The 15,107-nt window shown below is 34.4% G+C and overlaps 1 protein-coding gene across 6 annotated transcripts in view; it reads left to right on the top strand.

The window, feature by feature from the left end:
* Window positions 1–15,107, top strand: part of AP3B1 (adaptor related protein complex 3 subunit beta 1) — a 276,078-nt gene that overhangs the window by 162,685 nt on the left and 98,286 nt on the right. For all 6 annotated transcript variants that reach the window (XR_009539505.1, XR_009539506.1, XM_060143161.1 and 3 more), the window contains exons 16-17: window positions 8,771–8,957; window positions 9,926–10,056. Coding sequence is in view for 4 of the 6 variants with exons in the window: in XM_060143161.1 (XP_059999144.1) it covers window positions 8,771–8,957; window positions 9,926–10,056 (318 nt within the window). In the remaining 2 variants the exon portion in view is untranslated. The remainder of the gene's footprint in view (window positions 1–8,770; window positions 8,958–9,925; window positions 10,057–15,107) is intronic.

The raw sequence follows: 15,107 nt of genomic DNA, 5'->3' as shown, positions 1-15,107 counted from the left end.
TTGGTAACCATAAGTTTGTTTTCTAAGTCTGTGAGTCTGTTTCTGTTTTGTAAATAAGTTCATTTGTACTATTTTTTAGATTCCATCTATGAGTGATATCATATGATATTTGTCTTTCTCTGTCCGGTTTATTTCACTTAGTATGATAATCTCTAGGTCCATCCATGTTGCTGCAAAAGGCATTATTTCATTCTTTTTATGGCTGAGTAATATTCCATTGTATATATACACCGCATCTTCTTTATCCATTCATCTGTTGATGGACACTCAGGTTGCTTTCATGTCTTGGCTATTGTGAATAGTGCTACAGTGAACACTTGGGTGCATGTATCTTTTCGAATTATGGTTTTCTCTGGATATATGCCCAGGAGTGGGATTGCTGGATCATATGGTAACTCTATTTTTAGTTTTTTAATGAACCTCCATACTCTTCTCCATAGTGGCTACACCAATTTACATTCCCACCAACAGTGTAGGAGGGTTCGTTTTTCTTCCTCTCCAGCATTTGTACATTGTTTTTTTAGACATACTGCTGTTGCACACTTAAGAGACTACAGTATAATAAACATAGCTTTTATATGTACTGGGAAACCAACATGTTTGTGTCACTCACTTTATTGAGGTGACCTTTAACCAGACCTGTAATATCTCCAAGGTATCCTATATATGTACCACTAAGATTAAGTCAGTGTGTTTGCCATAATTTTTTTTAAAGGGATATAACAGGTAGAGCTAAGATCTCAAGTTCCTGTTCACACCTTTCTTACTTCCCCATTGGTAACCACTGTCAGATTATTGGTGTGTTTTAATCATACATGTTTTGTATTGTTGTTATGTAAGTATGTATCCATAAACAATGTATTTTTTGTTTTGTGTGTTTTCAAATTTTACATAAGTAGTATTCTACTTTATGTATACTTTCACAATTAAACTATTTTTACATAATGTGTTTTTAAAATATTGAGGTATGTAGCTATAGTTCATTTATTTTAATTACTGTCTCATTTTCTTTGAGACAGTTACTTTTTTTTTTCTGCTTTTCAAGAAGAAAGTGCTTCATGGAGTATCCTTAGTACTTATATTTTCTTTGTATCACTTTTCAGGTTCAGTTTTTGATTCTTAGTGAGAAATTTTATAAATCACACTGATGTTTTGGGGATCCTTCCTGAAGTTTTCTCTTGCCCTGTGATTCGATCTTTGGAGAAATCTACCCCCACTCCCAACCCCTTTAATATAACTTAAAAAAAAGGGTTCAGGCTCTATGCGGTGACATTTATACCCTTTCTTGGATATATTTTCTTGTCAAGTAAATATAACATATAAAGGAAAAACTTACTCATGTTGACAAAAATGTGTATACTGTTAAATTTTTAAAAATCTGTTGCTTTTCTATACATTAACAACAAACTACAAGAAAGAGAAATTAAGGAAACAGCCCCATTTACCATTACATCAAAAAGGATAAAATACCTGGGAATAAACCTATCTAAGGAGATAAAAAGACCTATACTTGGAAAACTGTAAGACACTGATGAAAGAAATTGAAGATGACGCAAACAAATTGAAAGATATACCATGTTCTTAGATTGAAAGAATTACTGTTGTTAAAATGACCATACTACCCAAGGCAATCTACAGATTCAATGCAATCCTTATCAAAATACCAATGGCATTTTTTACGGAACTAGAACAAGTAATTGCAGAATTTGTATGAAAACACAAAAGATCCCAAATAGCCAAAACAGTCTCGGGAAAGAACAGAGCTGGAGGAATCATGCTCCTTGACTTCAGACAGTACTACAAAGCTACAGTAATCAAAACAGTATGGTTCTGTCACAAAAACAGACACATAGATCAATGAACACAATAGAGAACCCAGAAATAAACCCACACACTTATGGTTAATTAATCTATGAGAGAAGAGGCAAGAATATACAGTGGAGAAAAGACAGTCTCTTCAATAAGTGGTTCTGGAAAAACTAGACAGCTACGTGTAAAACAATGCAATTAGAACCTTCTCTAACACCATATACAAAAATAAACTCAAATGGGTTAAAGACCTAAATGTAAAACCGGATACTATAAAATTCCTAGAGGAAAACACAGAACACTCTTTGACATAAATCACAGCAATATTTGTTTGGATCCATCTCCTAAAGCAAAGGAAACAAAAGCAAAAATAAACAAATTGGACCTAATTAAACTTAAAAGCTTTTGCACAGCAAAGGAAACCACCAACAAAATGAAAAGACAACCCGCTGAATGGGAGAAGATATTTGCAAATGATATGATCGATAAGGGGTTAATATCCAACATATATAAACAGCTCATATGGCTCAACATCATAAAAGCAAATAATTTGTTTGGAAAATGGGCAGAACTGAATAGACAGTTTTCCAAATAGGAAATGCAGATGGCCAGAAAGCACATGAAAAGATACTCAACATTGCTAATCGTTAGGGAAATGCAAATCAAAACCACAATGAGATATTACTTCACACCTGTTAGAATGGCTGTCATCAAAAAACACACAAATAACAAATGTTGGTGAGGATGTGGAGAAAAGGGAATCCTTGTACACTGTTGGTGGGAGTGTAAATTGGTGCAGCCACTGTGGAAAACAGTATGGAGGTTTCTCAAGAAACTAGAAATAGAACTACCATATTCAGAAAGATACATGCATCCCAATGTTCATAGCAACATTATTTACAATTGCCAGGCTATGGAAGCAACCTAATTGTTAATCAACAGATGAGAGATAGCCTCATCCACCAGAGGGCAGACAGCAGAAACAAGAACTACAGTCCTGCAGCCTGTGGAACAAAAACCACATTCACAGAAAGATAGACAAGATGAAAAGGCAGAGGGCTACATACCAGATGAAGGAACAAGATAAGACCCCAGAAAAACAACTAAATGAAGTGGAGATAGGCAACCTTCCAGAAAAAGAATTCAGAATAATGATAGTGAAGATGATCCAGGACCTCGGAAAAAGAATGGAGGCAAAGGTCGAGAAGGTGCAAGAATCATTTAACAAAGACCTAGAAGAATTAAAGAACAATCAACAGATGAATGGATAAACAAGATGTGAGATAGATATATATGTATATATATATATATATATATATATATGTAAAATATAGGGTTGGCCAAAAAGTTCATTTGGGTTTTTCCGTAAGATCTTACAAAAAGCCATAAAAAAGAATAAAAATTTTGCCATTTGCAATAATGTGGATGGACTTGGAGAGCACTATGCTAAGTGGAATAAGTCAGACAGAGAAAGACAAATACTATAAGGTATCACTTATATGTGGAATCTAAAAAATACAACAAACTAGTGAATAAAACGAAAAAGAAGCAGCCTCACAGATACAAACTGGTGGTTTCCAGTGGGGAGAAGGAAGGGTGGATGGGCAGTATAGGGGTGAGGGAGGTGAGAAAGGGTTGTTATGAGATTATCTGAAATCATCTGTGTGAAACTTTCGAAAATTGTAAAGCACTATAGAATTTAAAGAATCTTGCATTCAATAAAATCTTAATTAAAAAAATTTAAAGAATCCTGCCTTGTCATGAAGTGATGAAATTGATTAGAACACTAGTACTGCTTAGATTTGCCTCTGGTCTATGTTAAGAATTTTATGTAGTTCTCCTTCCTTTACCAAATGCATTTGCCAGTATCCTTCTGTTTAAAAATTACAACTATGTGGAACCAATTTTAAATGCTGAATTCTGTATACTTTTTTATATTCCTTAAACTGATATATATCTAAGCTGATTTTAGGACTATATATATATATTTTTGATAGGACTATAATTTAAGAGACCTTTTTTTATTATTTTGTGCTGACCTATATAATATTTAAAGAAGGCTATTGTTTGAGCAAATATTTACCAGTTTATTACTTGTCAGAGTATTTAGGTAAAAATATGATGCCCATATCTTGAGAAGGTTTTTTTAAATAATGGATTTCTCAATAATTATATGGCATTCCCCAAAATTCATTTTTCCTATGTCACAGTGACTTAGAGTTAATCCAAAGTAATTGGTGTAAATAGTGTCTGGATGGCATTGACCATTAGTTGGTACCAGAAATGATTCCTTAAATCTAAGCAGCAAAATAATAATAAGACAAAAATTTAATACATAGCTATATATAAGCTATTGAGTATTTCTGTTATTTATGGTACATTTTGTTATTCGCTTTGCTCGTCTTGTATAATTTTATGAATAAAATCCATTTAAATTTACTATTAAACATCCCACCTGGGTTTTTTTGTTGTTCTTTGGTTTTTTTCCGGCTGCATTGGGTCTTTGTTGCTGCGCACAGGCTTTCTCTAGTTGTGGCGAGCAGGGGCTACTCTTCGTTGCGGTGCGCGGGCTTCTCATTGCAGTGGCTTCTCTTGTTGAGAAGCACGGGCTCTAGGCGCGTGGGCTTCAGTAGTTGCAGCGTGCGGGCTCTAGGGCGCAAAGGCTTCAGTAGTTGTGGCACACGGGCTTAGTTGCTCCCTCCGCAGCTTGTGGGGTCTTCCTGGACCAAGGATCGAACCCGTGTTCCCTGCATTGGCAGGCAGATTCTTAACCACTGCACCACCAGGGAAGTCCCTCCATGTTGTACTTCTAACCTCTGCCATGGTTTTGTCTAGTGACCTGTAAGATACAAGTGCAGTGAACAGAGATTTCATTTTAAAATGTGAAACATTTAAATTGGAAAGACTTTGACTTTCTTTTCCCAGTCTTTTTGAGATGCAGCATGACTAACCTCTCCCTTTAGAGCAGCATATAGGATGTGTGCTGATAAAATGAAGTGTGCCCTGACGAGGCAGTTATGAAAAGCTAAGTCCTTCGCTTTTCTAGTGGTGGTGACATAAGTGTTTAAGTGTTTTATCTGATGGTAACTTGATGACACAACAGGCAAGTTGTGTCGTGGCCTGTGCAAAGCATGAAGCTCCCAGCTGTCAGTGGATGGAGTAAGAGGAAAACATGGGAAGTTAGAGGTTGGTTGTGGATGAAATATGTGCAGGAGGTAGAGACAGAACAATCTTGCTATAGGCCATTAAAGAGAGTGCTCAGAGCACTCTCACTACAGTAGTTTTGTCATTTATTGTGTACTGTAAATCTCAAAACCTATTTATTATTTGCCAGTTATTGTTTTATTTTGTATAAATCCAGCAGCAATAAATTCTTAAAACTTGAAGTGTACAATTAATGAAGAATGAAGAACTGAATTTTTGTGTGTCATTATTTAACATGCACAAAATGTTCATCAACATTTACCATCCACCATGAAAATCATAGTGATATAAATCTGCTAAAACAAGATCAGCATCTACTTAAAAAGTTGGGAGGTATTTTAGGAAAACTAAGCCTCAAGATGACAATTTAATGTATACAGGTGCCAAATATATTTACATGTCTCTGTGAAACATGATCTCATATAGATCAAATAACTGTTTTTTAAAATTTAATTTTGTTCATTTTTTATTCTAAGTTTTCTTTTGCACATATGAGAAATGAAGCAATAATGGTTAATGTATTTCTCCATTAGCAGAAAAAGGACCTGAATGATGCTGGTTTTCAAATAGAAAAGCAATTAATTCCAATAATAGTTTGACCATTTTTACTCAAAGCTTTTGTACATTTCTTCTGTCAGTGTAAATGGAATCAAAGTAAAGCTTCTGGAAGTTTATTCTGTCAAAATCGCCGTAAATGCTGTTGTAAATTTAAAAGCCCCAATGTGGCTTTCACTGAACGGATGTTGTCATGGTAAAATCAACGTTCTTATTAAATTAAGAAAACTGTGGAACAGAAATATTTTGGGAATTGGTTGTGGTGCATGCATACTCACTCTGCTTATTCTACCAAGTGAAATAAAACTATAATGGTCAAAATTACTGATATTTGATATGTGTAGTTTAACTGAACTACAGGATTCTTGTGATGAAGCTAATATTGAAAAAGCATACTTAGGCATGACACCACACACTCTCATACGCAATTCTTTTTGCTGCATGTGACCAGTGGGATTTTAGAAATGTGATTTTATGAAAAACTGCTTTGTAAATTAGCCTGTGTTCGATATTGGCTTTTTTGCCCGGGGCGGGTGGGTGGAGGAGTAGATTAAGTGAAACTTTTGTGTATTGGTTAGACTTTGATTCAAAACCATTTCGAAATCTTTAAAGTGTTTATCAGGTAGAGCACCAAAAACCTTCAGCTTTTGAAAATTTTAGCAAATAACAATTCTTAGAAACAAATCTTGCAAACAGGAAGACATTGAAATGTATCCCTATAAAAATGAAGGAAGAACTGAACAAATTAAGTGGTAAGAGCTAAAAATTTATTTTAGAAGTTCTATCATTTGCAGTATCTCAACTATGGTGAAGACTTTTTTGATGGAACTCCTATTTTTGTCGTTAAGTTTATATTTTTATTAGAATGAAATGAAATCGAGGAGGCAGTTGGTTTTGCATTATCTAAATTTGATGAAATTTTTGTTTACAGTATAGAAGAGAATTACTTAAAAGTTTTATCTCATAAAGATAGTTTTATTGAGTGGAGGGGGGAAAGTTAAATATCTAGGCTTGAAATATTTACAGATTTTAACATAAAAGAAAGCATTGAGAATATCCTTGTATTCAACAGAGTTTTCTCTGTACTTACCAGATCATTCGTTTGATCTGTAAAGAAATTTTTTTCCATTAAAAATATTATGTTCTATAGAGAAGAGTAAGTTGCAAATGTCAACATTTTCATATTTGGTGATCATAAAATTCAGTTTTGAAGAAGATTGTAGGCAATTTTATTTTCTTTAATTTAAAAATAATAAGACCATATAAAAATATGTTCTTCAAATAAATACCAATGATTTGGTTTTAGAGATAGAGCTAAGAAATTGATTAAAGTATATGAATAAATACATATCTGAGTGAAAAGTATTCTGCTTATGTTTTTAATGCATCATTGAACATGGATATGAGTTTATCTTTTAGAATTTTATTTTTGAAAATACATTTTTGGTAGAACTGTTTCATAACCTACCAATATAATAAAACAAGTTTTACAGTCAATAAATACATATTATAGAAATTACATAATTTTAATTACTTAAAATTTTCTATCTCAGTTTCAATAGTGTCTGTTAATATTTTGAAATAATTTAATTTCCTAAACATTAATTTCAGGGATCAGAAATAAAAGCAAGATGAATCAGTCCACTAACTCAAAAAATTATTTCGATGAATAGACTTATTTTCTTTTTCTGATTTATTTTAGTTCCATATTCTAAATCTCAACACTCAAAAATAGACTTTAGAGTTAACCTAGTTATAGATTCTCACTCTACATTTGAGGAAACTAACAGCTGGGTGTATTTTTCCCAGGTTATCCCAGCAAGCTGATTACACAGTCCAGTGTACAACACTTCCTTTTGACCTGTATTATTCATTTGGTGACTATTTTGCTAATCGTCCTTAAAAATCAGTCATAGAATTTTTCTTATCTGAGGTTGAACCAACATGGTCTAATAATTAGTGGATAGCAGTAGTTGGTAACCAAATTTAGAATAGCTCTATTAACATTTTTCACTTGTATTTTTTGTAGTTCTGCTTTAGTAAAACTAGGTTAATGGTTTTTAAATAGATTATTACTGAAAGAAGGTTGCTTTTTATCCAAATCAATTATCTTAACGAATTAATACTGTAAAAGTTTACCACACCATTCCTGTACTTTGGCTTATTGTTATAGAACTATCTTTAGCTTTGCCTGACTTCATTGATTTTATTTTTTTTAATCCACTTCTAATGTCTGTAAAATGTTCTAATGCAGATGTTTATTTTTTCCATGTATTATGAATCCTATTTATAGTTAGAATTGTATGTGTGTAACCTTCTAAATTAAAATTATGCTTTTTCAATAAAATAACTGGAGTTTAAAATACAAACCTATTTTGTTAACATTTCAATTTTGGTTTAATTATTATTAAAATTATCTCAATATATGTTAATGTAGTACATTCAGAAATTGACTTAGGAAATCTTATTATAGTGTAAAAGCTGCTATAATAAGTTGTTCCCTAACATAAATAAATAAATGACCAATATTACCAGAGGCTATAGCAACATGGGGAAAAAAATGGAAGGAGTCTTTTATCCTAGTTTTTAGAGGGCATCAGCAGCTTGCTTTTATGAAAAAGTAACAGCTAAATGCACTGCAAATAATTTGCAGTAATCCAGTTCAGTGATTCATGTGTCTGCTTTAATGGGTCATAATTCAGGGTAAAGTAACTGAGTGCAGTCAGAGTGCAGACACTGCTTATGCCAGGGACAGTATCTCTTCATAAAACACACCTCAGGAGAAGCAGTTTGCCAGCCCCCTAATACTCTCTGATGTTTTGATGTCCTGCATATTTTTCCGATTAAGTTTTGAGTGCCATGTTTTTAGTTGTATTTCCACATTCATTATTCTCACGTAGACCCTTCAGCGGGTTTGCCATATATGATTATTTTTTTAATGATGCCTTTCTTTCCACTTCAGCAGTTTAATAATCTAGCACATGGCTGCTTCTCGGTACTCAGCATTCACCTCCCCAATACTGAAGAGGACATGTGCTTTGGCTTCAGAATTCCATTTGCAGCGTTAGAAATGCATATTCCCTATGGAACAACATTTGTTTGACATAACCATTCATTTTTATTACCTCTTTAAATATGTTTATCCAGAGTTATCAATAATCATAAATAACTATTCTCATCTTGTTCTGTTTTTTTCCAACAGACAAAATTGCTTACCCAGTACATATTAAATCTCGGCAAGTATGATCAAAACTACGACATCAGAGACCGTACAAGATTTATTAGGCAGCTTATTGTTCCGAATGAGAAGAGTGGAGCTTTAAGTAAATATGCCAAAAAAATATTCCTGGCTCAAAAACCGGCACCACTGCTTGAGTCTCCTTTTAAAGGTACTATTATCAGAATATACCTGCAAAATATTTGTTGTCTAAAAAATTATGACATTATATCCCATTTCTAACATGTTTAAAATTTATCCCTTAGAAAATATGTGATTAGCATATGTAAATATATAAGAACAGTGTGCTTTCTACTCATTCATCTGTTCTCCAATGCAAGCTTTATAGTAGTTCATGTTTTTATAGACCTTATTTACCTAAATAATTTCAATCTTCTGATTTTATTTTTATTCTAACCAGATGACTTGGCTGAACAGTAGATAAAAGCTGTGTTGTTCTTGCAGACATTGACTTCATCTCTGTTTTAAATAGATAGCTTTGTTTAATAAGAAGTATATAATTCAACTTAATACTTAGTTGTTATTAAATAAATATTCTTTGTACACTAACATAAGCTTTTCCAGGAAGAATTATTTCATAAAAATATCCCTTTATATTTGTTTGCTTTTCAAAGATGGAAGTTGACTTATTTTCCCCAGCGTTTTAAAAGGAGTGTTTATTTTCTCAGTTTAACAAGTAGCCATTACAGTGGGAATCAAATGATTATATACTTTGGTTTTCATATAGTTTCTTATTTAATGTTGTAAAGCGATAAAAAGCAGTTCAGTTTTGTAGAAAAACTTAAAATTCTGAATGTGTTTGTGGCAAGACATGTATATGGATTGTTTAACTGTGCTGTCATTCTTAATATTCACAGTAAAGTAATTTTTAGAGAAGCTACATATCAGAGCAACACCTCTAAACACACTGACTGATTAGCTTTTTTATTGACCATTATGGGGGAGATTATTATAATCTATGGACTGAAATCAGTTTTTTGACCTATGAAGAGCTTCCTAGTTTATATTTATTCCTTGACATTTGAGGTAATATGCCAATTACCTTGAGCTCTGATTAGGATTGTTCTCTGTTATATACAGCTCATATTGTTTATTTTATATTTTCCTCTATTTTAATAGGTAGGGATCATTACCAGCTTGGCACTTTGTCTCATACTCTCAACACTAAAGCTACTGGGTACCTGGAATTATCTAATTGGCCAGAGGTGGCGCCTGACCCATCAGTTCGAAATGTAGAAGTAATAGAGTTGGTAAGTTGACCTTTCTGAAATTAATTTTGTCAAGCAGTGGGAGATTCTGGAATAACTATTGTTTTATATAAAAGCTTTTTTGGTGGATTGAAAATTGCTCTGGTATTTCTAAATGTAATGTGTTAGACATATCTTGCTGCTATGGGAAATAAATATTGTATTCCTATGTCATTGTACATGTACTGTTCCTTTTCTTCAAGGAAATAGAGAATGGAATTCTCTGCATCAGTGCCACCCACATTTGTGGTATTGCATTTGTAGTTGTGTAGATTCAATTTCTAAGGTATTTAGTTTCATTGGGTTGAGCTTTTCCTACTTAGTTGAGAGATTCGTAAGCTTCCTGTTAATGTTTTCTAAATCATTTTTGCTGTCTCTTCCAGAAAAACCATACAAAGTGTTCTTCTCGATTTTCTGATGAACCTTTTTTACGTGAAGCCTAAACATAAATAGGAAACATCATGTACCAAAAATGTCCTTACACAAGGTCACAATTAAAATGAATAATATGTTGCTTTCACATTAAAAAAAAAAAGCTCTCTATATAAATAACCTTTTCCTAGATCTTTAAAACATGTTGTCCACTAAAGTAAGAGAATTAGTGTTCTTTCCTAGTATTATCTCTTTCTTTCTTACATAAACAAGAGAAATAAAGAGAGGGGTCTTATGATTGTCTTTAGAGATTGATTATGTGAAATATATCTGATACTTTTTTAAGTAGAATTAATAAAAAAGAACAGTTAGGTATTACATCCTGGATGCTTTTCTGGTAGAACACATATTTTGAACTAGGATTCAGATAACCAGTCTTTCTAACTAATTCCTATGAGAAAGTCAGTTAATCTTCTTGCCTAACTTTTCCATATACAATGGAAAAAAAATACTACTTTAAATAGAAGAATTTCTGTAACAGGCATAGCTTTTTTTTTTCTTTTTTTTTTTCTTTTTCTTTTTTTTTGCCACACTGCACAGCTTGCAAGATCTTAGTTCCCCAACCAGGGATCGAACCTGGGCCACAGCAGTGAAAGCATCAAGTCCTAACCACTGGACTGCCAGGGAATTCCCCAGGCATGGCCGTTTAATTTAATTCTTTTGAGAAATATGTTTCTCTTAACTACACAAACTTGTCTGGCTTTGGAGTGTGGCAAGAGCAATAACAGCTGATAATGGCTCCATTTAGCAGACCCTGGAGTATACTTTGATAGTTTTATACACATGATCTTGTTTAAACCTCATAATGATTATAAGTGATGGTTATTGTTATTCCCATTTTGCAGATGACGAAAGCAAGGTTCAGAGAACTTAAGTAAATTGCCCAAGTTCCCATAGCTAGTAAGTGATGGAATTGGGATTCCAACCCTTATCTGAGTCCATTGTTCATTCTCTTACTGCATTTTATCATGTAACATGAGGAGAGGAAGCTTGAGCTTGTTTGCAAATCTGTACTATCCTTAGTATTTAACACCACTGTTTTCATGCTGTGACAAATTCTCTCTATTTAGAGATGATTTTTTAAATTATAAAACTTATTAAAAACAAGTTGCATGCTCCTCCTTGCAACTAAGTTTGGTGATTTCCCCTCAAATCTACATACTAGGGGCTTCCCTGGTGGCGCAGTGGTTGAGAGTCCGCCTGCCGATGCAGGGGACGGGTTCGTGCCCTGGTCTAGGAGGATCCCACATGCCGCGGAGCGGCTGGGCCCGTGGGCCATGGCCACTGAGCCTGCGCGTCCAGAGCCACAACAGTGAGAGGCCCGCGTACCGCGGGAAAAAAAAAAAATACATACTACTCTTAAGTATTCTTCAAAAAAATTGGCTTACTTGTGAAACTTTTGGTCAGGTGCCAGAATAAAAAGAGCATGTTCTTTGTTATGATTCTTTCACAGAAATACTGTCTCTCCTAATTTCTTATGTCTGTTTGTTGTTTTTATGGTTCTGTCCTTTTTCATTGTTGGGTACATGATGTTTTGGTCCAAGTAGAATCATCCTTTTATCCTACCCCCACTTCCGCCCTATCCTTCCTCCTTGCTGCCCCAATCCACCAAAAAAAAGTAAAATAAAAATAGTTTGTCATCTCAGAAATTAATAACAATGCCATGCAATTTAATTTGGTCTCAGCAGTATCCTTATATTGGCTGATAGATTGGTTGGTTGGCTGGCTTCTTCTATTTTCATGTTCTCTTCTAAGCATTAACTATCTTATAGGGACAGTACTTAAATAACCTATTTTCTTATATTCATTTCACCTGTCCAGTTCAACAGATGCAAATTGATTTCCTTTTCATTTTGCTGACTACATTGTGAAAATTAATAATTGGTAGCTTATTATGGAGGATAATTATAATTGATAGAACTTGGTTGGAAAAAACTGTCACTCTCCGTTGATGCCATGCAGAAAACCGTTTCAGTCTGTTGGTCTCTGGACATACTGACTTAAAATTATACTATAGAGACTCAAGTAAATATAAAAATAATGCACATAGTTTTATTATAAGATGCAGCTGCAACAATGCAGAAAGTACTGTTCACATAGTCTTTCATTCTACCTCACCCCTCTAAAGTCCCGTCAATGTATTTCATGCACGTAGTACATATGTTATCCTAGTTTTACTATTAAGTGATCTTACAGGGTCACATCTTGTTACTATGAAATATAACTTAGTAAGAATAATGGCCTAGGCTTAGATAATCTGATATTTTAATCAAAACAACATGGGGCTTCCCTGGTGGCTCAGTGGTTGAGAGTCCGCCTGCCGACGCAGGGGACACAGGTTCGTGCCCCGGTCCGGGAAGATCTCACATGCCGCGGAGCGGCTGGGCCCGTGAGCCTTGGCCGCTGAGCCTGCACGTCCAGAGCCTGTGTTCCGCAACAGAAGAGGCCACAACAGTGAGAGGCCCGCATACCGCAAAAAAACAAACAGACAAAAAAAACATGAAACCTAGTCCATTGACACTAGAAGTCACTTTGCATTGCATACTACCATTTCCAGGATATCAGATATGATATATATTTATGACACCAGTAAGCTTTCAAGATTCTTTATAATTTTTTTTGCTTAGTTCTAGAAAATTCTTTTCTCCCCAGTTACAGAAAAACTGTCTTTTGCATATCAAGGGTATTTTGCTTTATAAACACATCTACTATCAGTTACTATCAGTATTTTATCCTACATAGGAACTTTCAAATTAGTGCCTTGCTATTTTCCTCCTCTCTTTTCCCTGTTCTTTCTTTTGCTTAGAATGATACAATTCTCATAGTTATAAAAGACCATAACAAAAAGTAAAATATTTTTATTGTTAGTCTTTACCCTTTAAAACCTAAAATTCCATGAATAGAGAGTCCATGGCCATGTCAAAATAATATACCCCTTTGAGCATAGGAGCCTGATTTTCCTTATATGTTGACTCAGTCTTACCCTGAAAGCCATAGTCTAATTAAGTAATTTTTTTCCTATAAATTGACTTTACACACTTTTTACTAGCCTTCAGAAAAATATTACTTGTTTGGACTTAAGAAAAATATGAACTTCACTGTTCACTAAATATAGGAGAAATTTGTTTATAGAATACTATCTTTATTTGTAACTGGAGGACAGAGCATTTTAAATATACATAAAAAAGAAAGGAATACTGCTGATCTTATGTTAGTATCTTATTCAAATATATTTGAGTAATTTTTACTTATTTTTCTATTATTGTCCAGATAGTAGTTTTCCAAGTTACTGAAGCTTATCCTTTTAAGCAACATATCTTAAGCCCATAAGCCCTCTAGATCAGTGGTTTTCAAACCTAGCTGTACACTATAATCATACGGAGCTCTATAAACAAAACAAACCTATGTCAGACCTGCACCAGACCAATTAAATCAGAATCTTAGGAAGTGAATCCCAAGCATTAGCTTTTTTAGTATTAGTATTTTTATTTTTGTTATTAGTATTTTAAAAATATTCTCAGGTGATTCTGACATATATCCAGTGCTGAGAACCCCTCTTGAATAAGAACCTCTATCCTACTATAAATTTCTTTACAACAAAATGTTACTCTAGCAGGCTAGCACATAGTAGAAGCTCAAAAGTGTGATAAATAAATGAGTCTTAACCGTTCTTGACCTTTTAAAAAATATACATTTTCTTGCCCTTTAAAAGAGAGTGTATGAAGCATTTAATTTTTTCTTAATGAATCAAAGTCACACTTATGAAAAAAATTTCTTTTACTTTAGCCCACTGTATTAAAGTTTTTAAGGTGCTATCACCCAACTAATGATCACTGTGCCAGACACATTTAAGGTATATCCGTGTACAAAATATTCAAACATCTCTGCTCTCCAGAAGCTGACATTCTAGCAGGGATAGACTGACAGTTAAATATACAAATTGTATACAGTAGTATGTTAGAAAGTAATAAGTGCCGTGACCAAAAAAAAAGACTAGAGCAAAGGAACATCAGAAGTACCAGGCATGGGAGGTTGGAATTTTAAGTAGAGTGGTCCTCCCTGAGGTGGCATTTGTACAGAGAATTGAAGGAGGTGAGGGAATGGGCCACGCAAGTCTTGTTGGGGGAGGATATTGGCAGTAGGAACAGCTTTGGGGAAAGGCCTGAAGAGGGGAGCATGCCTGGGGTGTTTGAAGACACTGTAAGGAGTGGCCGGAGGGGAGTGGGCAGGAGGGGGAGCAGCCGTGAGAGGACCAAGAGGACCTCAGGCACGTAGGGCTGAGCAGAGTGCTGTAAGAACTTCATTTTTTCTGAGTGAATGGGAGGCCTTTTGCAGCATTTCAGACAAAGAGGGACTTGACTAGAGTTAATCAAATCATTCTAGCTGCTGTGTTGAGCCAGCTTGGAATGGGGGATGGGAGGTGGGCATAGATACAACACAGCCGGTTAGAGACTGTTGTAATCCGGGAGAGACAGAGCTCTGACCAAGGTGGTGGTTATAGGCTTTCTTGATGCATTAGATGTTTAGGATAGAAGAGAAAGACAGAAGCCAAGATTCTGTCTTGATAGAACCCCAAGGTACCCCAAGGTTCAGGCTGTTGAGATGGTACGGGCCATTTATTG

Source organism: Lagenorhynchus albirostris, chromosome 3, assembly GCF_949774975.1.
Source record: "Lagenorhynchus albirostris chromosome 3, mLagAlb1.1, whole genome shotgun sequence".
In the NCBI taxonomy this organism is placed as follows: Eukaryota; Metazoa; Chordata; class Mammalia; order Artiodactyla; family Delphinidae; genus Lagenorhynchus; species Lagenorhynchus albirostris.
The sequence above is the reverse complement of the archived record's forward strand: the minus strand, read 5'-3'. Positions and strand labels throughout refer to the sequence as shown.